Source organism: Erinaceus europaeus, chromosome 2 (assembly GCF_950295315.1).
Source record: "Erinaceus europaeus chromosome 2, mEriEur2.1, whole genome shotgun sequence".
Lineage (NCBI taxonomy): Eukaryota > Metazoa > Chordata > Mammalia > Eulipotyphla > Erinaceidae > Erinaceus > Erinaceus europaeus.
In genome coordinates, this window is record NC_080163.1 from 122157202 (window position 1) to 122183349 (window position 26148).

The window sequence follows — 26148 nt, forward strand, 5'->3', positions numbered from 1 at the left end:
ATAAAACACAAAACTTAGAAAATTAAGCTTACATATTAAAATGAATAATGCCTACCATGCATGGTAATTAAAATTAAAATAACCAGATGTAAATTGACATTGGCTGGAGAAAAAAATTAAATAGTGTCTGAAAATCAGAGACAAAATTATGTTTTGTACCAATATATGTTCACGAGGGGCCAGGTGATAGCACACCTAGTTGAGTGAACATGTTACAGTGTACAAGGACTCAGGTTCGAGTCTCCAGTCCCCATCTACAGGGAGAATGCTTTGCAAGTGGTAAAACAGTGTTTTAAAGCAGGTGTCTCTCTGTCTCTCTATCTCTATCACTCCCTTCCCTCTTGATTTCTCTTTTTTTTAATTTATTTTTTATTTAAGAAAAGATAATTTAACAAAACCATAGGGTATAAGGGGTACAACTCCACACAATTCCCACCACCCAATCTCCATATCCCACCCCCTCCCCTGATAGCTTTCCCATTCTCTATCCCTCTGGGAGCATGGACCCAGGGTCATTGTGGGTTGCAGAAGGTGGAAGGTCTGGCCTCTGTAATTGCTTCCCCGCTGAACATGGACGTTGACTGGTCGGTCCTTACTCCCAGTCGGTAGAGGCAGGTTTTATACTTTTATGAGTCTCCACCTCCACCCTGGCATTTGCATCTTACTTGGGAATTCACTCCCATTTTGTCTGGTCTTGATAAATTTCACAGATAACCCTGTGAAGTGGAAGTTCTCTCTGTCAGTTGAGAAATATGGGTGCTGAGGCTCAGGAATGATTAGTAAGTTGGTAAAGGTGACAAGCTGGGATATCTTTAGCCCTGGGCTCAAAGCCCAGTTCTGTCATTTTCTTTCTGTGTGACCCCAGGCAGCTTTCTCAATCACTCAGAGGCTGAGTCCAACCTGGGAAATGCAGATGTATGGATTCTCTTGATCTGGGTTGGTGACAATTAATAGCACATATATTATGCCAGGCTGGGAATAAAAGGGAATTAGACTCGAGCTCATTTCACATAAGGCCTGCCTCACAGATTTATCCACTTCTTTGGACCACTGGGGGGGGATCAGTCTATAAGGCAGGCCTGAGGAGACAAATACACTTCTGTTTGATGATGAGTAGGTTTATTTTGAGCACACCTGGGGTGGATACATGCCTCCAGAGTCAGCTCTAGAAATTTCAGTAAATAATCATGACACTGAACTCCATCTCAGAGAGAATCCCCAAGGGCTGCTCCCAGAGGCTCCAATTTTTTCCTGGGTAGCATCACTGGACATTCTAGGATGATAAAACAGGGCTGCAGTGCCAGTGTCGTCTGTCACAAAGCCACTCAGTCTGGTAGGGCTAGACAGGAGATGACAGCCCAGTGTCTGTTTCTAAGTATCTCCAAGGTCATGCTCTGCTGAGCTGAGTGTGACTTCTGGGGGATGGCAGCGGGGCTCAAATCCTTTGTACCCAACTGTTTTCAAGGCAGAACAATGTGCTTTCAGACTGGCTGGAAAGGAAGCAAAGTAGTGAACATGGGCTGAGCCACTATCCAAGCAGAACACAGAGTCACAAGTCTGTGCCACGCCCTCTCACCTCCCAGAAATGCCAGTTACCAGTTTCTATGAAGATAAATTTACTCACTGTAAAATCTATGGTATTAACACATCTCTGACCACCCTTCCCATCTTGCCAGTGAGGACACTGGAGCTGGCATTAGGAAGACTTTTGCCCAAGGCATCACTGTGTTACTGGAACAAGAATTTCAACCAAGTCTGGCTGGCCCTAGAGAGTCACCTAAGTTGAGATGGTCCTGCCCCATGTCCTGGATTTTCCCATGAAAATCTCCCAGTCCTGGAACTGCCCCTGTCATCAGCTGGTAATAGATGTGCTGGCAGGAAGCCCATGAGCTCTAGAATCCTCAGAGGACTCACTTCTAAGTGTTCTAGAATCTATAACCTGACCTTTGCCTTTCACTGGAGGAAACCACCTGCTTTCAAGGTCCTCTGTTATCTCCGGCAGACAGACACATAGCATGCCAGGGGTGAAAATGGGAGGGGGCTCAGGTCCACTTGTTAGGACCCCTCCTGGGGGGTGTGTACCTTCCCAGCTTCATCTTGCCTTGGGTAGAAGGCATCTGAGAACAGAACCTTTGTCTTCTCTGCTATCCTTCTGGGAGGCAGCCGCACCCCGCCCCTAGCCTGTTCTCTCTGTGGCTCCTCAAAAACAAGGCCCTTCCTATCTCTTTGGCTCTTCTGATACCTTCTCATGGCAGTCCCTTCTTAGCTTGGGCATCACCTCATCAGGTGGCATCTTCCCCTGAACCCCTCCCTGGAAGCAGCTCTCTGCCTGCCTACCTGACTGGGCTGCTTTCACCACATTGCTTCCTTCACAAGAGGGATTGACACCTGTCACTTTCTCATTGACTTCCTTGCCTAACCTCCCATTAGAACAGGGGCCCATGGGAACAGGAAGTCTGGCCATTCATATACTGCCCCAGCACCAGGCTGAGTACATCCCAGACATCCCTGAATGCCGACTGAACAACCACAACCAGGCTCCAGGAACACACCTCTCCTAAGGTTCATGATCGATAGTGTTGTGTCAGAGGGACAGACGCAGGAAGCAGAGGTGGGAACATGGAGGTCTCTTTGCCCATTCATGGAGGTGTCAGGAGTGGAAATGTAAAGGAAAGTCACAACCAAGTCCAGCCTTTGGATTTAGACTAGAGAAGCAAAGAAACGTGTCTACTTCTGAGAACACAGTGGTTATGTTCTTTTAGAAATCACAAGGGGATTTTACAATTTTACCTGCAGGTGAAGGTCCACATTTACTGTCCCTCGGACTGAGTTTATGATTATAACCACCTGGCACATCTGGTACCCCAGCACCCCCATATACCCACCTAGTAACTCACTTCCTCCATTTACCTGCTCCTGGAACTTTAGTGAGCATGCGTTGGTCGTCCTTTGCCATTTTCTGCCACGTTCTTATAATCACCCTCTGCAAACAGAACTAGAAGTGTCAGGGCTGGTTTGTCGACTCCTGCTTAGTGTTTAGCAGCCAGATGAGGTGCTCCCAGAAAAGGTCACCCACTTCCCACTTAAGCCTCTCCCCTGTCATCATACTCCATGGCCTGTGTGGTCTGGCCCTGCTGACATTTTTGGCTTTGGTACCTGCTACTCTCTCTCCTGGTCACTAGATATCCCCACTTATAATGAAGTCCAAAGTGCTTCCAGCCCCAGGGTTTTCACTTGCTATTCCTCTGCCCACTGTTTCTATTCCTTAGACTTAGACTTAACTGTTCCTCCTTGGGAAGTCTTCCTTAACAGTTAAGGTATCCTGTGTGTGACTTCAGTTTCACTGATCACTGCTCTTACCAAGGAATTGTTTGGGCTTTATTTATATTAGAATTACCATCTTGGTGGTAGTCATCTGCACAGTGAATCATATTTCAAGATGCAGTCCTCCAGCCTCCAGCACAGAATGGAGAGTTATGCTTGATAAATATATGCTGTCAATTCTTTGCCTTCTTCTTTTAAACCAGGGCTTTGTGAGTGGTGGAGCAATGCAGTAGGTGTCTCTGATTGTCTCTGTTTCTTCTCTCTTTAAAAATATTTATTTATTTATTCCCTTTTGTTGCCCTTGTTATTTTATTGCTATAGTTACTCCTGTTGTTGTTATTGATGTAATCATTGTTGGATAGGACAGAGAGAAATGGAGATAGAAGGGGAAGACAGAGAGGGGGAGAGAAAGATGGACACCCGCAGACCTGCTTCACCACTTGTGAAGCAACCCCCCTGCAGGTGGGGAGCCAGGGGCTCAAACTGGGATCCTTACGCCAGTTCTTACGTTTTGTGCCACATGCGCTTAACCTGCTGCGCTACCACCCGACTCCCTCTGTTTCTTCTTTATCTCTCTGTTTCTAAACCTTTATCTCTAACACACACACACACACACACACACACACACACACTACTGGGACTGGTGGAGCTGTGTAAACATTGAGTCCTAGCAATAACCTAGTGGCTAAAACAAACAAACAAAAAACAAGAAAGAATGGATAGATAAATGAGTGGATGGATGATGAGTAGATGGATGACAAAATAAGGTGTTGGATGGGTGGTTTAATGGATTGCTGAATAGACAAATGAATTCTATTGCTAACTGGATGTATGTATGTATGTATGTATGATGACCAAATGGGTAAGTGGATGAATAGAAAGACTGGATATATGAATGAATGATGGACTGATGATTGTATTACTGGAATAATGAATGGGATGGATAACAAACAAATGGACAACAGTATGAATGATATTTTCTAGTTCCCTGAATGAAAGTAGGAGGGCTAAAAATTGTCCAATGCCAGGTTTTGAGATCTAGCATAAGATTATATTTGTTGTGTTTGTATTTTTTCTGCTATGAGACATATATGAGCTGTTGTCTCTGTTCTTGTCTGGTCACCTGTCTAGATGTCCAACATCCTCTGACCCCAGACCTGTTGGGATGATCCCATCAACACCTGAGAATAGATCTTGTCATATAAGCTCCTCCAGAAGAACCCCTCAGTTTAGAGGAGATATTTTTACATCAGAAGCCTCTTGGCATCCCAGTACCCAAGAGCCATCTGATAATGATAAAGTAACTGGGGAAGATCTGGTCACTCTCCTTCACAGAAGCTTCTTCTTCTTTTTAAAATATTTTTATATTTATTTATTTATTCCCTTTTTTGCCCTTACTTTATTATTGTAGTTATTATTGTTATTACTGATGTCATAGTTATTGGATAGAACAGAGAAAAATGGAGAAAGGAGGGGAAGATAGAGAGGGGGAGAGAAAGATAGATACCTGCAGACCTGCTTCACCACTTGTGAAGTGACTCCCCTGCAGGTAGGGAGCCTGGGGCTCCAACCAGGATCCTTATGGCAGTCCTTGTGCTTGGCACCACCTGCACTTAACCCACTGCACTGCCGCCTGACTCCCCACAGCAGCTACTAACTGCAGCTCTCAGGACAGTCAATAGGATTCAATTGTTCTCTGCCCCCTCTCAGTAAGCTATGCAAAAAAAAAAAAAAAAAAAAAAAAAAAAAGGCATCTTCTTACCTGGATATTCTTTGTAAAACCTGTGTCCTGGGAAGCGCCCATCTGAAAACAAGTGAGAAGATTAAGTTTTCATGGAGTTTACAAGGCTAAAACTGTTTTCAAAATAATATTTAAAAATTGTGTTTTTCACTCTTGTTCTGAGTTTGCAGTGGAATTTTTCTAGAGGCTCTAGGACTTGTGATTTTGCAGCCAAACAAATGAAGATGCAGAAGCAGATGTCAGAGTCAAGGTCTCTTAATTCACGCGTTAAAATTGAAGGAAAAAAAAGTAAAAACAGTAACACTTTTTTCAATGTTCCTTATGTTTGAAAGGCTAGCTTTCCCCATTTATTCAAATTTTTGCCCTGCTTTATATCCAATAGCTTTTTAGCCACCAAGTTGCAGATACTACTATGCTTCCTTCTTGACTTCCCTGGGCAGATGACCTCACCAATGTGTCCTGGAGCCCCACCTCTCCAGAGCTCTATCCCACTAGGGAAAAGATAGAAACAGGCTGGGTTACAGATACACCTGCTGATGCCCATGTTCAGCAAAGAAGAAATTACAGAAGTCAGACCTCCCACCTTCTGCACCCCGTAAAAATTTTTGGCCCATACTCCCAGAGGGGTAAGTGTTCAGGTCCAATTCCATCAAGACCTGGAGAGAGAAAAGGAACAAAAGAAAGGACATTTGGAAGTAGTATTAGGTGTAGGTGTGACTTAGAAAGGAATAGAAGGCAGAGGGATATATACATATTCGTCAACCCTTAACTGTGATCTTGGGAGAACTACTGCAGTTTTCAGTGGAGGGAATGAGGATGTAGAACTCTGGTGGTGGAAAAGTTATGGAATTATATCCTTGTTGTCCTATAATTTTATAAATCAACATTAATGCACTAATATAAAAAGTTTTTTTCTCTCTCTCACTCTTCTATTTTTATTGAGGGGGTTAATGCTTTACAGTGCATTGAGTTTATCTTGTTATTTTAAAATGACAAGCAAATAATATATATCAATTTTTAATATTTATTTATTTTCCCTTTTGTTGCCCTTGTTTTTTATTGTTGTTGTAGTTATTATTGTTGTTGCTATTGATGTTAGATAGGATGGAGAGAAATGGAGAGAGATGGGGAAGACAGAGAGGGGGAGACAAAGATAGACACCTGCAGACCTGCTTCACCGCCTGTAAAATGACTCCCCTGCAGGTGGGGAGCCAGGACTCCAACCGGGATCCTTAAACCGGCCCCTGCGCTTCATGCCACGTGTGCTTAACCCACTGCACTACTGCCTGACTCCCTATATTAATTTTTAATTAAAAAATTTATTGCCACCAGGGTTATTGCTGGGGCTTGGTTTTGGCACTATGAATCCATCACTCCTGGTGGCCATTTTTTTCTTTCTATTTTATTTGATAAGACAGAGAAGAAATGAGAAGGGAGTGGAGACAGAGAGGGAGAGAGAAAGATAGACACTTGCAGACCTGCTTCACCGCTAGTGAAGCATCTCCCCTGCAGGTGGGGAGCGGAGACTAGACACAGGTCTTTATATATATGGTAACATGTATGCTCAACCAGGTACACCACTGCCCAGGCCCACATAACTGTATTTTAAGCTTTATTTATTTTATGAAAGGTAGAGAGAGAGACCTGGGCACAACTTGGACATATGTAGGAATCAAGCCGGGGCCCCACACTTATAAACTGATCACTCTACCTGATGAACCACCTCTCTAGCTGCTTACCAAATAACTGTGTTTAATGTCCAGCTTTAGTTTCCAATATGGATACTATCCATAACCATGCCCCACCCAAGAGAGCTCTGTAGAGTCCTTGATAATTTTTTCTTGTAAAAAGTGAAAGAATGAGACAGGAAAAAAGGTGGGGAGCCACTGTCTTAATAAATAAGGCATGAGCAAGGTTTCAAAAAAAAAAAAAGAAAAGAAAAAGTCACTGTAAAATTACAATGACAGAGGATGGGTGGTGGCATACCTGGTTGAGTGCACATATTACAGTGTGCAAGAGCCTGGGTTCAGGCCTCCAACCCCCCACTTGTGGGGCAATGAGGGAGAAGCTTTCAAAGAAGTAAAGCAGTTCTACAGTTATCTATCTCTTTCCTTCTTTCCCTCTCTACCTTCCCCTTTCCTCTTGATTTCTGTCTTTATCCAATAAATAAATAAAATTAAAAAATAAAGGTAAGCTGATTGCTTTAAATAATTATAATGGGGGAGTTGGGCAGAAGCACAGTGGGTTAAGCGCATATAATAGTGCAAGGACCGGTTCAAGGATCCTGGTTTGAGCCCCTGGCTCTCCACCTGCTGGGAAGTCGCTTCACAGGCGGTGAAGCAGGTCTGCAGATGTCTCTCTTTCTCTCCCCCTCTCTGTCTTCCCCTCCTCTCTCCATTTCTCTCTGTCCTATCCAACAACAGTGACATCAATAACAACAACAATAATAACTACAACAATAAAACAACAAGGGCAACAAAAGGGAAAATAAATAAATAAGTATTAAAAAATGAAAATATAATGGAGGTAAATGGAACTTGCTTGAGAACATTACTTCAAATGACAATGCAACCCAAGTACAAATCTGGTGGTAGACAGCATAATGGTTATGCAAAGAGATGCTCATGCCTGAGGCTCCACGTTCCAGGTTCAAGCCCCCTGCAACACCATAAACCAGAGCTCAGCTATGCTCTGGAGTAATAAATAAATAAATAAAATTTTTATGCTTGAGGACATAAATTTGCACTCCACTGTCTCTCTAGTCTCCTCTCAGACTGCTTCCTCACCCCAAAATGGACAAAAAGGAGTAGTCCTGAAATTTAAAAAAAGTCTTATTAAAATAAAAAATTTTTTTTGAAAAGTAGTCCTTAAGTTATTGTGAAAATCAAAATAAATAAATTTTTTGAGAATATATGCATGCACTAGAAGGAGGAACCCCACGAAATTGTCATGTTGGTATGTAAAAAGTGGTCAGTTCTTGTTAATTTCACGTCTCACATAACTGTCTAAGAAGTCCTACTATGGAACTCTGAGGCTACTTGTCATTGCTTCTCGGTGTCCCTTAGCCTTACCTGATCAGAACTCAGTGGGAGACAAGATAAGATGATGCTGATTTACATATTGTTTCGATTCCAAAGATAAAGTCACAATGGAAAGTTCAGGCAGAGGACCTAGGAAGTTCTGAACTTTCAGATTCCACACAGTTTTGAACAGATATATAGATGGATACGAAAGAACTCCTGTTTACTGAGTACCTATTACCATCTGGTTTTGCTCTGAGGGCTTTCCACTTTATGGTTATTTAATTTAATTAATTAGTTTATTTATGTATTTATTTATGTTTACCAAGAACACTGCTCAACCCTGGTTTCTGGCTTATGGTGGTCAATAGGGATCAAACATGGGACTTCAGAGCCTTAGGCATGAAAGCCTTTTGCATAAATATTATGTTATCTCCTGGACTGTATGATTTAAGTTAATTCCTATGACACAAGGAAGTGGACTCATTTGGCAGAGGAGCAAGCCAAGTCTTAGAGATTTGAAACTGTCTATGGTCAACAGCTGAAGGGGTCAAATGGGGCTTGTAGAGTCAAGTGCAGCTGAATCAGGAAAGAGGATGCAAGGGATCCCTGCAGGCTGGGATAGTGCCTTTCTTTGGAATGGCTGTCTCATGGGGCTTACCTCAGAGGAGTGCAGGTGTTCAGGAGCGGAATTGAGTACCCATACTCACCTGTCTGCTCGCGCTGCTTGACACATTGACCTCGGTTGGGAATGCCCTTCGCCACGTCACCTGGGTTCAGGATGTGGCACTCATAGCCCGAGGGACAGAGGAGTGGCTCTGCCCCATCCTCCGTGGTGCTGCATGCCTCTGCTGTGGGAGGAACGCATGCCAGGGTGTCAGGGTGCCCCTCACCCTGGGGACAGTGAATGTACCTTGCCCAGAGAGGGTCCTTCACTTCTGTACCACAATTTCCAGGTTGTGCCTAACAGCTCACTCACAGCGGCCTACTGTACATAAAGACTCACAGATACATGTAGTCTAAAGCCACGTGGCCCAAACATGCCTTCATATACACATATGTTTAGTGACACACCATGAAACACACTCATACCTGCAGATATACATGTCCACACATTCATTCCCCAGTATCCTGACACATTCTCACAACCACAAATCTTTTTTTATATTAATTTGTTTATTCCCTTTTGTTGCCCTTGTTGTTTTATTGTTGTAGCTATTATTGTTGTTACTGATGTTGTTGTTGGATAGGACAGAGAGAAATGGAGAGAAGAGGGGAAGACAGAGAGGGGGCAAGAAAGAGAGACACCCACAGACCTGCTTCACTGCCTGTGAAGCGACTCCCCTGCATGTGGAGAGCTGGGGGCTCCAACCGAAATCCTTAGGCTTTGAGCCACTTGCGCTTAACCCACTGCGCTACCGCCCGACTCCCAACCAACCACAAATCTTGTACACACATATACACACACTCATATCTACAATCATATTTGTACACTCATTTGTGCACACATCGTGATACACATTTATTTCCCCACTCAAGTCTTAATATCTTCAGCCACACAATTGCACACAGACACGTGAATATTCAGCTGCATATGTGCAAGCTGACTAACCTACAGTTCTCTAGGCCCATGTCACTGTTCTTAGAAACTGCTTTCCACCCACCCCCACACCCCACCTCATCCCCACCTCATCCCCACCCCCCTGAAGCAGCTGCTTTGTGAGGAAACTGTCTTACTCCGATTTGGGATGGTCTTAAAGTCAGCCCAAGTCACTCTGCTTCAAGCCCCAGCCAGGAAGGAGGCTTCACTCCCAGGAAGTCAAACCCTGTACAGTTTGAGGTTCTAGGTGCCAAGCCCCAGTTTCTGTGCTGGGAGAAGGGGGGAGGGGGAATCCCTCTTGGGGTGTTTGAGGACACATAGTTTGCTGGAGTGAAGGCAGTCCCTGGTGACAGCTTGGTAAGTGGGGAGTCTTTCACCAGTAAGTCTGACCTGTACCCACAGTAGTACCTTGCAATACTTCCTGAGGGCCGTCCAGGAGCCAGCCATTGCCACCAAGCCATCGAGGTTTCGGCTGTACCAGCCAGTCTAAAACTAACACAGCACAGGGTTCAGTGGGGGCCCTCTTCAGACAGCCCCGGGCAGGGGGGGGCTACAGTTCATGGCAAACCATGCAGGCTCCCTGCAGGAGAGGCAGTTATGTTTCCCCAACATGGATTCATTCACTCCTTTGAGTAAGAAGACGTGGGGTTCACGTGGGTGCTGGGTGGACAAACTGGAGACTACGTTTCCCAGCCTCCCATGCAGGGGAGTCACGTGACTGAGTTCTGACCAATGGGATGTCAGAAAAAATAATGCCTCAACTCCCAGCCCTCCCCTGGCAGGAGGGCTGCTGGTTCCTTCCCTCTCTCCCTCTTCCTGCAGTCTGGTTAGCACTTTTACCACGTGGAACAACTAGATGGGGCAGAAGAGGTGGGGTTGATTGTGGACAGGGTCACCTGTCATTTCTTAGTAAGTAAGAGAGAAGTAAACGCTTAATCTGTTAAACCTCTTGTTGATGGATCTGTTTGTTACATGTGTTGGTCTTTCACTAACTGGAAGACAGACCCAGACAACGTTTGGAAGGTCTTCAAAAACCCAAGTCAGTCAGGGTGAAAAGCCCAAATGCCTCCCAGAAGGCAAACAGGTAATATATGTGAGAAAACCAAGCCAGGTAAGACCAAGCAAACTAGGGTGTGCATACTTCCATGGGCCAGCTGTTGCACAGCTCTGACCAGTTATTCCCAGTGTTCCCAGAGCCTCTGTGTACTTGTTTTTAAAGAATATAAACTTTAAAAAATATATTTATTAACATGAGAGAAAGATGGAGTGAGAAAGAACTAGAGTATCACTAACACATAGGATGCCATGGTTTGAACTTAGGAATTGGTGCTTTTAAACCCAACACTATGGCCACTGCACTGCTTCCTTGGTCACTAAACTGATTTTTAAATGTTGACTAAGCCCCCCCCCCTTTTTTTCCAGCCAGGGCTTCATTGCTCCAAGTCGATGTTTATTCAGATTGAAAGAGAGAGGAGAGAAGTGAGGAGGAAGGGAAAGATACCAAAGTACCAAAACTTTCTTCAGTACAGTGGGGTCTGGGCTCAAACATGGATCATGTATATGACAAACCAGGAGTTCTATCCATGTGAGCTATCTCTCCAGCCAAAATGAAAAAAAAAATCACTTTGGCGACCACATAAAATTTGTTTGGTTCAGTCTGGGTGGTGGCTCAGTGAATTAAGTGTTGGACACTAAAGTATGAGTTTAGTCCTTGGCTGAGCACATGTCTGGTTCTCTTTTCTTTCATTTCCCTATTTATCTCATTCATAAATAAATGAAACTTTAAAAAAAGTTTGTCTGGGATCATATTTATCACCATCTGCTTTACTTTGACTCCAAAAACAATAAAGAGGCAGATGTGCTGTCTAGCATCTTCAAAAGCACATGGGTGGTAAAAATGCTGGCTAGCTTTCCCTAGAAAAACATCATAAGATAACCAATCATAAGATAGTTGATCCCAGGTACAAATGGAAACAGCAAACCACAATTTGCCACTCTGGACTCCAGGGATGACATGAAGAGGTTCTGGAGTCATGCTTTCCCACCTCCTGATGCCGTCTCCTCCCCACCCACTACCTAGAACTGCATGTTAGGAAATGTTGACATGGTGGCCCTGCCCAGGTAGTACAGCTTTAAGCTTTATCCCCCAGTGGACACTCTCAGGCCAAATAGGGCAATCCCTTCCAGTACCCCCTCCCCCCACAGGGCCACTTACCTGGTGGGAGAGGCACCAACTCTAGGCAGGTGTAGACGCAGCCATTATAGCAGCAGCGCCGACGGTGCGGGCACTCAGAGTCGGCTTGACAGCGTGCAACCTGGCAGGCACTCGGGGGCAGCGATCGAGGGGGTGGTGGGCAGCGGTCTGCATGGGGTTCCATCTGCAGGGAGAATGAATGGTCAGTGGGTTGGGGCAGGAGGGAGAGGTTGAGGTAAACTCTCAGTGCTTCCATCCAAAGCTGTGTGCCCTCAGCCAGTTGTTGGGTGTTTCCAAGCCTTGGAGTCCCAGTAATAGTGGAACCGGTCTGGGAAGGGTTGCTATGAGGATTAAATGGCGCTGTTTGGGCCAGCAAAATAGCTCACTTTTGATAGTGTTCTGTGGTCTTTTTCATACATACACTTTTTCTGTCTCTATTAAAAAAAAAAAAGTGCTGTTCCTCTTTGTAGTAGCCCCAAACTGCAAAACCAACTGCAGCTAAAAGGATCTAGGAATATAAAAGCAAGTTAAGCTGGCATCTTTCCTGACATACCTGTGTGTAGCTATCACTAGCTGGATATGTATATATCCAAGCACACACATGTGCATATAAAATTCTGAATGTACACATGTGTATGTGTATCTGTATGCTATGTATTTGTATAGGTATAAAACATTTTTGTGCAGGCCTAGAATATACAATAAATTCTTATGAAAGATTTCCCTTGGGATACTGGTAGAGAGCCCATGTAACCAGGCACAAGGACTCAGGTTCAAGCCTCAGGTCTCCACTGACATGGAGGGATGCTTCATGAGTGGTAAATTAGAGCTCAGCATGTGTCTCTCTTTCCCTCTCCCTTTCTATTTCCCTTTCCCCCTTTTAATTTCTCTCTATCACATCAAATAAAATAGAAAGAAAAAAAGGCAAAGGATCACAGTGGATTTATCATGTAGGCACTGAGCCTTAGAGATAACCCTGGTGAATGAAAAACCAAAAAACCCTATAAAGATATTGTCCAGGGTGGTGACACAGTTGGTAGAGTATATTCCTTTTATGCATGAAGTTGTGCTTGGTGATCCCAGCTGCTGCATATGATGGAGTCTACAGTTCATCCTCATGAAATAGATAAGGTTTTTTTATTATAAAAACAATAGCAGAGACCATAGGGAGAATATTTAAAGACAAGACACAGCACTATGATATAATTATTAGTTAAAACAAACAAAAAGGCAAGATACTATGAGCACATACAGTGTGACCTTCTCAAAATCAAAGATGCATCGAAGTCCTCAGGCAACAAACTCCCTGTACTGCTCCCAGGGCCCAGCAGGGGGAGTGGGACACCAAGAACAGGTCTGCCAACAGGAATCACTGCACTAGGATTTCAAAGCCACCTCTGCGGGGTTGAGTGCCAAGGCAAAGACTTACGGCCTCTGGGCAAGAACAGAGTGACCAGCTGGGGTGGAGACAGATTGAGGAGGGCAGAGTGATCCCCCACCCCAGTTTTACCCAGAGAATCCATCTTTTCTTTCCTTATATATACCAGTGATTTAATTTATGAAAGTAAAAATGTACCCAAAGCCAGTATTTCGCAGATAATGAAAGGGAGGCTCAAGAAAACTGGCGAGTCTCCCACACCATGCCCCCAACAAGTGTGTGGGTGGGTGGGGACTTTGAACTCCTGGGTCAGTCTTTTCCCTGTCTTCTGACTGTCCCCTTAACTTCTGGACCGTCACCAATCATTTTCATGCTATAAGCAGGGGACACAACCCCAAGTCATTAGTTTTTAGTTATTTTCTCCCAAATTAATGAAATTGGACTCCTGTTGGGGCTGTACAATTGTGATCCTAATCCAAGGAGGCAGTTGGCCCAGTCTGCTTCCAGGGTATGGTTGTTTTTACTGCTTGGCCTGTTTTTGAATTGAGACTCATTTAGGAAATTTAATGGAGTCTGAAGATCAGAAAGTAGCTTCTTCTTCCCTGCCCACCTATCTGCCCACCACTACTGCCCCTGACTTTCCCAAGACAACCCCCACCTTGGACATGTAGAAAGAATGTAGATGTGTGGTTCCGGGGATGTGTTCCCTCCCAGGAGAATTCAGATGTCATTTCTCAGAATTTGGAAAGAACAAAAGAGATAATAGTCTTAGCAGCCAAATCTCCTGAGTTATTTATGGGGTGACTGAAACAACAGATGGTCCTGAGTGATAAAGGACTGATTTCACCAAGGGGGCCACATTGGAGGATTAAATATTTTGGGAAAGTTTCCATGTCATGCCAGGTGATGCTCCAAGTGGATTCTTACAAGTGGCTTGTTGAAGTTTTGAGAAAGAACTGATTTTGGACAAATAAATTAATAGACCAACCTCTGCTGACCTCCCAGCACATGGGGTGGGTATTAAAAGGCTAAAATTCAAAGTCCTTTAGGTTGACTTCAAGGCTAGTCCTGAACTATCCCCCAGTAACCCTTCCTTCTTTGGCCTCATTCCCACCCTTGCTCATTCCTGTTAAGCCACCCTGGCTGTTTATGGACTCTCCAGAACATGACAAACCCAATCCCACTTCTGGATCTTGGAAAGGGCTGTGAGCCACCCACCCCACACCTCATCCCACTCTGAAATACCAGCCTGCCTCTCAGTTTCACTCCCAGGTACCACTTCAGGTCTGTTCACTGATGACTTTGTCTGGCATCCAGCTCCTCTCCCTGCTTCACAGAGCTCAGCACTGACACTTGTCTGTTTGATGTCTTCTTCCCCCTTCCACACGCTCTCCATTGCTGCTGCGTTTTGTCCCCCTGTGTCCTCAGAGTGCAACAGTGCCTGGCACAGATCAAGTGCCCAATACACCCTCTGAAGTCCAATAAAATCTATGACAATAGTAACAGTGAGGACCATGGTGATGAGAACTACCTGTTGATGGTTTACCACATAGCAGGCAGCCCTCTAAGAGCTCATGTGTCCTGGGTTCTGTGGCCAGTCACCTTCACCCAACAGGCTCTATCTGTTTAATGCTGATTCTTTAACCAGGAGGCCAGGCCCACCTTTGGCCATAAGAGTCAATAGAGTAGGTTGTGTTATCATCCACACAAGAGAGGAGGCTAGGAGAATGAAAGGCATGCCCGAGGTCATGTGCCGAGAAAGGTCATGAACCTAGATGTTTTGTTCCTTTTTTGGAAATCTAAGTCCTGGGTCCACAAAGTAAGTTTGGAGATAAACTGCCCCGATTCCTAAAGATATGTCAGGACCCCATGCTACCTTGCCCTGGGCCTTCTGCATGTTCTGCATAGGATCCTTCCCTTCTGTGCTCTTCCTTCCCAGCAAGAACGTAGGATCTACAACCAGCCTGTGAATGGAACACGATGAATGGGTCAAAGGTACATGAGTCCACAAACAAGAAGGGACTGAGCCCAACAGGCTTACAAATGAGAAGTCTGGGTTTAATGTCCAGAACGGTACAGTTTTACAGGAAAATCACTGCCTTCTGTAAGCCTCTGCATCTGGGAGACATGGCTGGGAGTGGCCCCATGACCCTAGGATAATGAGCACGCACAGGCTGGGAAAATGGACACAAGAGAAACACCTGCTGCAGGTGGGAGGGACATGGCCAAATCTCAGTGGAGCGCTAGTCACCAGTGAAAATGCTGACTCAACATTATTATTATTATCATTATTTTCTTTTGTTGATTCAATGGTCTCAGGAGGGCCTGGTCCCACAGCCAGACTATGCCATGAGCTTTTCCTCATCTCACCTATCTCTGTTCTTTCATCCTGCCAACTGGCTTTACTCACAGCAGGATGCTTTATGTTTACTACAAGGGAAACCAAAGAGCTGTCCCTGTCCTCCTGGAGGTAAGATCTCACTGGGGGGGTGGGGGGAGGAGCAGGCACATGCAGAACTGTTTAGCAGTAAGCTGGAATTTTATAACCTCACCACAGCTGGATGAGATGAAGGCAGACCGCTGGCAGAGCTCCTAAAGAAAGGGGGGTGGGGCTTGTGGGGCCTTGACATCAAAGTTGTATTTGGAGAGTCAACCCCATGGGAAAGGAAACAAACAAAATCAAATAATCAGGACTGCATCAATTTAAAGAGCTTCTACACATCAAAAGAAAACTCCACAAGGATTAAACAGATAATTCAGCAATTGCAGGAAGATATTTTCATACCACACATCTGACAAGTGGTTGATATAAAGAAGCATCTATAAAGAATTCATCCAACTAAAAAAAAACCCACAATAATTTAATATAGAAGTGAGCAGAAAATAGGAATAGACAGTTCTCTGAATAACAGGTATACATGGCCCATAGGCATATGTGCAAATGTTCCAGTTCACTTATTAGAGAAATGCAAATGAAAACCATATTGAGATACCACCTCACACCTGTGAGAATGGCCTTCACCAAACAAAATAAGAGAGAATAAGTGTTGGTGAGGATGTGGAGAAAGAGGAACTCTGTTGCACTGCTGGGGGAAATGCAAACTAGTACAGTTATTATGGAGAGCAGTATGGAGGATCCTTAAGCAAACACAAATGGAAATACCTTATGACCCAGCAATACCACACCTAAGCATTTATCTACAAGATATGAAAACACTAATTCAAGGGGACATATGCACCCCTATGTTCACTGCTACATTATTCAAAATAGACAAAATATGGAAGCAACCTCAAAGCCCATCAACTGATTACTGAATAAAGAAGTTATAGAACATATACTCAATGGAGTGCTACTCAGCAATTTAAAAAGATGGTATTATGTACTTTGGGACAAAAATGGATGGAGCTGGAGATGATTATGCTTAGTGGAACAACTCCCAGATGATTTCACTCACATGTGAAATATAGAGAATTGAGACACATGAACTTCAAATATATATATATCCAACACATATCTAAAACCTTGGGAGAACCATGGTGACTATCGTTGGGGGTGGGCCACAGAACTTTGGTGGTGGAATTGGTGCAGAACAATACCCCTATTAACATAATCTTGTGAATTACTAATGAAAATATATAAAACAATTTCAAAACAATATGAATGAAATACCATAAAAAACAAAAGTGGGGGGCCAGGAGATAACTCAGCTGGTTGGGAGAGGGCACATACCATGCACAAGAACCAGGACTAGAGCACCTGGCCACTACGTGGGAGTACCTGCATGGGGGAAAGAGTCCCAGGTGGGGGAACAGTGCCATGGCGTCTCCTCTCTACCTTCACACCCTCTGTCTCTATTTCTCATCCCCTATCTTTTTAAAATTAGTGATTTAATAATGATTAACAAGATTGTAGATAAAAGAGGTACAATTCCATATCATTCCCACCACCAGAGTTCTATAAGCTACCCCTTCCATTGGAAATTTCCCTGTTCTTTATCCCTCTGGGAGTATGGACCAAAATTATTTATGGGGTGCAGAGGTGGGATGTCTGGCTTCTATAATTGCTTCTCTGCTGGACATGGATGTTGGCAGGTCAATCCACACCCTCAGCCTGTTTCTATTTTTTCATATTGGGATAGGGCTCTGGGGAAGTGAGGTTCTAGGACACATTGGTGAGGTCATCTGCCCAGGGAAGTCAGAATGGTATCATGATAGTATCTGCAACTTGGTGGCTGAAAAGCAGTAAGACATATAGCAGGACAGATTGCTTAATAATCAGGAGTCTAAAAGTAAGACTAGAGCAGATGGAACTACGGGTCTTCATGTGGGAAGAAGCTAGAAAGTCTATTGTAGGTATATTCCAAGGGGCCATAACTTTAGTAGTTTTTGCCTGAGTCCAATAGCTAACATGCAGGTGGGCTAAAATTATTGTCTGGGAAGATGTTGTCAGAGTTGAGAATAGGACTAGAGAGCTGGATCAGAGCAGAGATTAGATTCCACATATAAGGAAAGTATAGGGGATCAGATGGTATCACAGTGGGTTAAGTGTACAAGACACAAAGCACAAGGACATGCACAGTTGATCCAGGTTTGAGCCCCTGGTTCACCACCTGCATAGGGGTCGCTTCAAGGGCGGTGAAGCAGGTCTGCAGGTGTCTATCTTTCTCTCCCCCTCTCTGCCTTTCCCTCCTCTCTCAATTTTTCTCTGGCCTACCTAATACCAATACTAACAATAAGAGCAACGAAATGGGAAAAAATGGCCTACAGGAGCAGTGTATTTATAGTGCAGGCACTGAATCCCAGCAATAACCCTGGAGGAAAAAAATTATTCACCAAAAAATGGAAAGTATATAAATACCATTAACTATAAACCCCATCAATCTGACCTGGGGCCCATATCTATTCTTATTTAGCAAAGGAGCCTGTGTAACTTCTGCATCCCTGTCAGTCTGAATTCGCAGTCCATGGTCACAGCTAGGAACATTAAAGCCATACTCATTTCAGGACCAGTTTTCCTCGACTGACAGAATAGGTGGACCCAGCCTCCCTTTGGAGAGTGGGGCAGCTTCTACCATTGCTTGAGGGCAAGGTCCTGTAGAGGACCACAAGAGGGTTTACAAAGTTGTTCCTGATAAAAGTAACCAGTGACGGTGGAGAGAGGGATCTGTTAGAGGTCTAGTCCATCATATCTATGAGGGAATCCAAGTATTATCACCTCTATATTAAAAATAAAATTCTGCCTGGAGCAGTGGAATTGTAGGCTGGAAGTCCCAACAAAGCCTTCATGAAAATGTGTAGACAACACATGCCAAAATTTCAGGGAACTACGTTTTGGAGGAATAGTTTAAATTATTTTCACTTAAACCACTTGTAACTTTCTGCATTGACTGAGTTTTTGTGTGTGTGTGTGTGTGTGTGTGTGTGTGTGTGTGGTAAACACCATTATTTTCACAACAAAAAAAATTTAAACCATTTCCATTTAAGGAGAAAGAATCCTATCCCCAAAGCTGATGTACCCACATCTCTCCTCTGTGCTCCCCACCCCCTTCATTCCCTGCAGAAAGAGTTCTACCCTCCTTTGGAATGTTCCAGAGACTTAACACTAGACCAGTAAAAATACACCCAAGGACTGGTTTGTTTGGTGCAGGAAGTAAGCCAATTTTCCTCCAAGCATTACTTGCTTTTCCTCTGGAATTTGGACGTCAAAGATCTAAAAATAAATATGTCCCTGGAACACAGGCTTAGAGTTCAGCCTGCACTGACAAATGCCATTTCCTGAAGTCTGAATGTCTTTTCCGGGCATAGGGAACAAAATTTGGTGCAGACAAATGGAGCTTCCCTCAGAGACACCCAGAAGCCTGCAACTCAACCTGGCGACAACCTCACCTCAGTGTATGTCCAAAGCTGGAAGGTGTGACTCCAGCAGGTGGTGTTCATGGAGCACTCCTGTATACCTGAGAGTCTTCTAGAACTTCCCACCCTTTCTACTTTTAGGATGCCTGAGCACAATTCATCCACTCATTTAAAAGTAAATCCACAGCTCCTAGGATGACTGCCTGCCAGGATGAGGCTGGATCTAAGGAGAACTGAGCCAAAGCGGAAGGATTGCCCCTCTCCTCATGATCTTGAGACAAAGACAAACTGTGCACAGATACTGTAAACTGGCTACTACGTCAGGTCATTTGCAATAGCAGTTAATGAAAAAACAAGATAAAACCAGAGACTGGGCATATAGCTTAGCAGTAAAGATTCCACATCTTAAATATATGAGACCCTGGGTTCTAGCCACATCACTTAAAAGTAAAAAAAAAAAAAAAATGATCCAGGAGATAGCTCAGCCAGTACAGTGTGCACCTTACCATGCATTAGGCCTTGGGTCTGAAACCTGGCACCACAGAGAAACTCTAGGAATGGTACAGGGAGAGCCCATGGATGGTGGGGTGGTGCTGTGGTCTCTCTCTCTCTCAAATAAATACAGAAAATTGGGCTCCAGAAACTGTATATCAGTGGTATCATGTTTGCACAAAGCCCTGGACTTATTTCATGGCAGTACACTAAAAAATAATCATGCCAGGGAGTCGGGCTGTAGCGCAGCGGGTTAAGCGCAGGTGGCGCAAAGCACAAGGACCGGCATAAGGATCCCGGTTCGAACCCCGGCTCCCCACCTGCAGGGGAATCGCTTCACAGGCGGTGAAGCAGGTCTGCAGGTGTCTATCTTTCTCTCCTCCTCTCTGTCTTCCCCTCCTCTCTCCATTTCTCTCTGTCCTATCCAACAATGACAACAACAATAATAACTACAACAATAAAACAACAAGGGCAACAAAAGGGAATAAATAAAATAAATATTAAAGAAAAAAAAAGAAAAAAAGAAAAACACTTTAAAAAAAGTCATGCCAGTCACGATAATGAAACTAATTGCTATGAGGGAAAATGTGGGGTGTTATGAAACCATCTGAGGTAAATCTATATGAGATAGTCAGGTATCTATAAGGAAAGAGACTATGAAGCTAAGATGACACACAAACTCAGAGCTCTCTCTGCGAGCCAGCAGGCTGAGCCTAGGAATATTCTTGGGACCCCCATCACTGTTACTGCACTGCCCCCAAAACACACACACATGCATGCTCCCCAGTTATGATTGTATGGGAACCTACATGTTCTTCTTGGTTCTACATGGAGGTAATTTCAAGACTAGCAGTTTAGGAGAGACATCAGGTTCAGAGGGAAGAAAGTGGCATTCCTGTGGTCTCCCCACAAAATCTCCAGATTGCTTTTCTCTTCCCTCTTTCCACCCACTGGACTAGCCAGACAACTCACCACACCCATTCTTCAAATGACCCCTAGTACTGTGGAGTGCCAGGGCTGAGCTAGGCATTTGGGTGTGACCCAGCCTCGAAGTGACTTTTTTCCCTTTCTCTCCACCCCACCCCCACAGGACCCCTGTGCAGTCTCTGAGTGGCCCTGATGAAAGGTCCCACTGGAATGCCATCTCACAGCTTTGGATGGCCAGGGGGAAGTGCCAGGACTCAGAGCAGATGGTGACAGCTTCCCCTGCACCTGATCAGAATGATATGGAGCCAGTCACTCCTACTGCAGCCTCCATGACCTCATCAGGGAAAAGTCTGTGATCTGGGTTGCATGTTGCAGACCAGACTTGGACTCTGTTCACAGAATCAGATTGTGTCGGTGTCTGGGACTGATGTACAAAAGACCACACACCACACACCAGGGGTTGAAACTACAGATGTGAGCTCTCTCATAGTCCTGGAGGCAGAAGCAGAAATCAAGAGTGGGTAGAGTTGCTTCTTCCTGGCAGCTGTAGCTGCCCCTCTGCTTCTTTCCTGTCCCTGTGTCCATGGTATTGCTCTAGTCTTTCTTTCTTTTGTTTTTTAATATTTATTTATTTATTCCCTTTTGTTGCCCTTGTTGTTTTATTGTTGTAGTTATTATTGATGTCATCATTGTTGGATAGGACAGAGAGAAACAGAGAGAGGAGGGGAAGACAGAGAGGGGCAGAGAAAGATAGACACCTGCAGACCTTCTTCACTGCCTGTGAAATGACCCCCCCCCCCTGCAGTTGGGAAGCCGGGGGCTTGAACCCGGATCCTTACACTGGTCCTTGGCTTTGTGCCACGTGCGCTTAACCCGCTGCGCTACCACCTGACCTCCCTACCTCTTGGTTTTTATCTCTGTGTCTGGGTCCCATTCTTTCCCTGCCTGCCTGCCTTTTGCAGCATCAGGGAAGAACCAAGGACCTTGCACATGTGCATTAACACTGAGTAGAGTCCCTAGCCCAGTCTTTTATTTCTGTATTCTTAGAGAAGGAGGGAGAGAGAGACCACAGCAGTCACTGCTCCACCATCCATGGAACTCCCTTCATGCCCTCCATGGTGCTTCCATATGGTGCTAAGTCTCAAATGTGGTTAAACATGTGCCATACCCACTGAACCATTTTCCAACCAACCCCTCTCCCCTGTTGTTTTTTTTCAGAGCACTGCTCAGCTCTAGCTGATCATGGTGTTGGGGATTGAACCTGGGACTTCAGAGCGTTTTACAGTCGACAGTAAATACAATCATTTGTACATGTATAACATTTCCCAGTTTTCCACATAACAGTACAGCTCCCACTAGGTCTTCTGCCACCATGTTCCAGGACCTGAACCCTCCCCGCCTCCACAACCCTATTTCTAAGAGAAGTCACATTAAGAGGTACCAAGAGTTGGGACATGAGTCTATCTTTTGGGAGAAGGGGACATAATCTACCCTCTCCCCTCTGCAGTGAAGGCAAAGAGGAGTGTGGCAGTAGGACCTTCCAGGGGATATCTACAATCAGGTGACACAGGTAACATCACTAACCACCTGGGGCTCAGTGAGGTACAGGTGGGGGGGGATATCTAAGAATCTGCACAGAACAGTGCTCTACAGTGTCTCTGAGGTCAGGGGCAGGTCCTACAACTCCATTTACCCCCAGGCACGAAGTTCCTGCACTGTGTCCTGACTTTTATGTGGGCATCATGTCTTGCAGCCCACTATGGCTTCTGGCCAGCAGCTGGCAGAAAAACTGTGGGAGCTTAGGGAAGTGTGCAGGAGGAAGTGGAGTGCAAGGCAAGGGTGAGGTGCTTCTAGCCATCTGCCTTTCTTATTCTTGACATTTTTGCAAAACATAAAACATATAACAGAGACCTTAGAAGGCTTGAACTTCCAAAAATAATAGGGAGAAGGAAACCAACTTGAGGGGTAGGGATTGAGTTGCAGAAGCTGCCAGCTGCTGCAGGGCCTTTGAACTAATCACCAAGAACTCCTCTCCTAGTGCTGGCTGCCTTGTGCCTGGCTGGTGCAGCCCCACTGTTGCCTTGACCCCATTTCTGCTGCTGGCAGGCTCACAAGCTGGGCTTCGTGCAAGCCACACAACTATCTCTGCTGCCCTGGATGAGTGCCTGGGGGGGCAAGACATATTCTCAGTGAAGCTCATGGCAACTGCACTGGACACCACCTGGCTGACTTGTCAAGTGGATTCTGAGACTCAGTGCAGGGTGAGTGCTTGGCAAGGTGCAAAGGAAAGAGTTTCTTCAAATACCAGGAAAGAGAAGTCCAGAATGTCTCCTCACCACAGGACTGACCCTGCACTCCTGGAAATTCTATGGGCTATTTATAAACATTCTGCTTTGTTATCCAGCCTCATAAATGCGTGGTTCTGTTTTCTGTTTTGAAAAGTGCACATGTAAGGAAGGTGGATGTGCATCAAAGATCTTTTCTATTTATTTTATTTTACTTTAAGGTAGGTCCAGAGATGGAGAGAGAGAGAGAGAGAGAGAGAGAGAGAGAGAGAGAGACTATAGCACTGAAAATTGCGTTAATGCAGTGGGGGCTGGGCAGCACTTGATTCATACACATGGCAAAGCAGCTCACTATCCAAGCTATCTCACAAAAGCAGATCTTTCCATTAAATTGCAGAGCACTGCTGAATCCTTGGTTTCAGATGAGAAAACCGAGGCTCTAAGAGGAGGGGTTTTTCCTCTTACAAGCCTCCTGTAAGAAGCTCCATGTGAACATGAGGCAGTTCTGCAGTTCTGTCTCTCTGGTATCATCTGAGTCCTCGAGCAATACAGCATACACAGTGTCAGGGGATTAGACTCCAGCCCACTCCTATTTACCCTTCAAAGCCCCAGTATGAATGTCCTTAATCCTGGAACTCCGTCCCTGTCTCTCCTGGGGCAGAATTGCACACATTCTTCTGGGCTTCCACTGCCTTTACCCCATAGTTCATTCACCATAAAGAATGTACCAGGCACAGCAATGGCAGGCTAATGGCAGGCTTCTGGCATAGCACCATGAACACTAGCCTGAGTGACACAGAATGAGGACCTAACCCAGAGGAAACTACATTCCACCCAGAAAGGCAAGCAAGCACCAATTTCACAATTATCTGATGAATAGTTACCACAGTGCATTGACACTGACTACATACTAAGCACATGTGAAGTCATTCACCCACATCTTTGCTGAGGGCTCTGGGTTAGTCTTCCCCATCTGTACTCCCTGCAGGAGCCTCTTCCACACCCTGCCTCCCCCCTCACCCACCCTCCCATTGTATCTCCCTTTGGCACTAATTACCAAACACACTCTGTGATTCCCATTTATTTCATCTATTCTCAGTAGCTTCTAGTGCTGGGAGGGGTGTGGGGCGTGGAAACCTCAAGCTGCTATCTCCTCCAAGTTTGAGTGGGGCTAGTAGGTTCTGTCTGCATAGAGAAACTTTCTGAGTAGATGTGGCTGGCCAGGCCTGGGGGGTAACATGTGCTCCCCAAAACTAGAGTCTAATATCTGTATCCTCACAATCTACTGCAAAGCCTGGCAAATAGTGACATGCAAACCCACTTGCTGAAAGGAGAGCATCTGTCTTTTTTGCATGCCAATCACCGGCGTCCAGAGATGCCCAACAATTTGCTGGAACTCACACAGCTGTGAAGCAGTAGGTGGGTGTCAAATCCAGGTCCCTGGCCCTGGGACACAAACATCTCTCCTCTGACTAATGTCATCAGTGCCATCCCTTTGTGTGGCTGTGGCTGTGGCTGGTCACTTGAGTGCCTCCCCCACTCCTGGTGTCATCTTGAGGGAGGAAGCTTGTGTCCCCATTTTCTTTCTTTTTTCCTTTCTTTCTTTATTCCTTTCTTCTTTCTTTCTCTTTGTTTGTTTTTTTCTTACTGGAGCCCAAGCGGAGTGCTCAAGCAATACAACATACACAGTCTCAGGGGAATAGACTCTCCAACCCACTCCTATTTACTCTTCAAAGCCCCAGGATGAATGGCACCTGGCCTGGAGTGGTTTCTGCTGCTGAATGTTAACCACATGTGTGCATAATGATGTTTGATGACTATCTGGTTATTAATAGTTGAGACAAAACACTCAAGACTCCATCTGTGTGTCTTGGGGCCCTATCTGTGTCCCTATTTCTGCAACAGAAGCAGCTCACAACTTTCCCCACATACTCACTATGCACCCTTTGCCTCTGTGCTTAGAGACTCAGTGGTTTTAGAGCCCTGTTTCTGTCCATTACCCAGATAGATGCCTTACCACCTGTCAGGGATACAATAACAGGGTTACCAGATCCTCGGGGTCACTAGCTCCCCACCCCTCCCTACCCAGGAACTCACGCGGGACTTCTCAGTCACCCTGGTGTGCAGCGTCCGTTTCCAGATATTCTTGGCAAAAGCAGCTTCCAGGAGAAGCAGTAGGAAGCACAGAGTCCAGATGACCTGCCTGTGGCCACTGACCATCCCACAACCGGGAAGCGACATTTCCTTCCACCAGAGCCGAGGAGGGAGCCCTCTCACTGCAGGTCCTATGAGTGGGAACAGAAGTGTGCTCTGCTGCTGTACTGCCTCCGCTCCACCCGGCTGGCCGGGTCCGCCCAGCACATGCCCCCACCCCCAGCCTGAGGGTGGCTGGCCGACTGTGTGTGTGTGTGTTTTAAGTTTGTCCTATAACATCTGGCCATGGAGACTCCAAAGACATCTGCAGCTCAGGCAGTTGGATGTCTGCAGGCAGGCAGGCAGCAAGAGGAGGGGGCATCTGGCTGTCTGGGAAACATGGCCAGGAGTGGCCCTGTGGTTCTAGGATAACGAGCCCTTGCAGGCTGGGCGGTGTCTTCTCCCAGATATGCTGGCAGCAGGCAGTGAAGACACAAACAGTAAAAGACCCTGGGGGTGGGGCTTGGGGGGAAGACCTCAAGCTGCTACCTCTTCCAAGTTTAAGTCAGGCTAGCAGGTTCTGTCTGCAGGGAAAAATTTCCTGGGCAGATTTAACTGCCTGGGCCTGGGGAAGCATGTCACCCTGGGAGGTCACACACAACTCAGAGCCCTACATCCTCCTCACTGACAGGGTGTGTGGACAGTTTAGAGTGGGTAAAGCCATGCATGTGGAATTTTTCACCTGCATTGTAACCGTGACAGTAACATCGGCCTGCCTGTTTCATGCAGGGATCAGTATTTTATTCATTTTACTTCCTGTCACCTGTTCTCAGCAACCCAAGATGAGTACCATTTTGGTTCCTATTTTGCAGAACAGAAAACAGAAGTACCATACCTGCCTGAGTCCAGGCATCAGGGAGAACTGCTGGGGCTGGAAGCCAGGTCCATGGGTCACGTGAAGGGAAAGAAGTCCAGTTCTAGATTTAGCTGCGCTGGGCCTCCCTGTCTGTGTGATGCTGGGAAAGCCTCTTTCATTGGCTGCTCTGTTTTTCTACCTGTGAAAGCACCTCCACAGAAGTTCCCATGGGGCTAAAGTTCTGTGGCCTATATGCAGCATCTGCACAAGGTCAGTGCTAAGGGAAGTTAGGGCCTCCCGCCTTCCTGGAGACCAGTGTTTCTCACCTGCTAAGAGAGCCTTCAA

The 26148-nt window shown here is 45.5% G+C and overlaps 1 protein-coding gene across 4 annotated transcripts; it reads right to left on the minus strand.

Moving 5' to 3' along the window:
* Positions 1-1097: 1097 nt before the first annotated feature.
* On the minus strand, positions 1098-25197 carry WFDC1 (WAP four-disulfide core domain 1). 4 transcript variants are annotated; one of them, XR_009548245.1, is made up of 8 exons: positions 24912-25197; positions 11901-12063; positions 10094-10177; positions 8796-8936; positions 5087-5128; positions 2911-2983; positions 2553-2705; positions 1098-1490 (listed from the first exon to the last, which is right to left on the minus strand). XR_009548245.1 is itself a non-coding variant. In XM_016190519.2 (7 exons), exons 1-6 carry the CDS (start codon positions 25053-25055, stop codon positions 2925-2927), a joined length of 633 nt encoding a protein of 210 aa, XP_016046005.2. In that variant the 5' UTR covers positions 25056-25197; the 3' UTR covers positions 1098-1490; positions 2898-2924. The 4 variants fall into 4 exon arrangements, 2 of the variants coding, with proteins under 2 accessions (XP_016046005.2, XP_016046004.2); XR_009548246.1 differs by having other exon boundaries at positions 2898-2983; XM_016190519.2 differs by lacking the exon at positions 2553-2705 and having other exon boundaries at positions 2898-2983.
* Between the last annotated feature and the right edge of the window lie 951 nt (positions 25198-26148).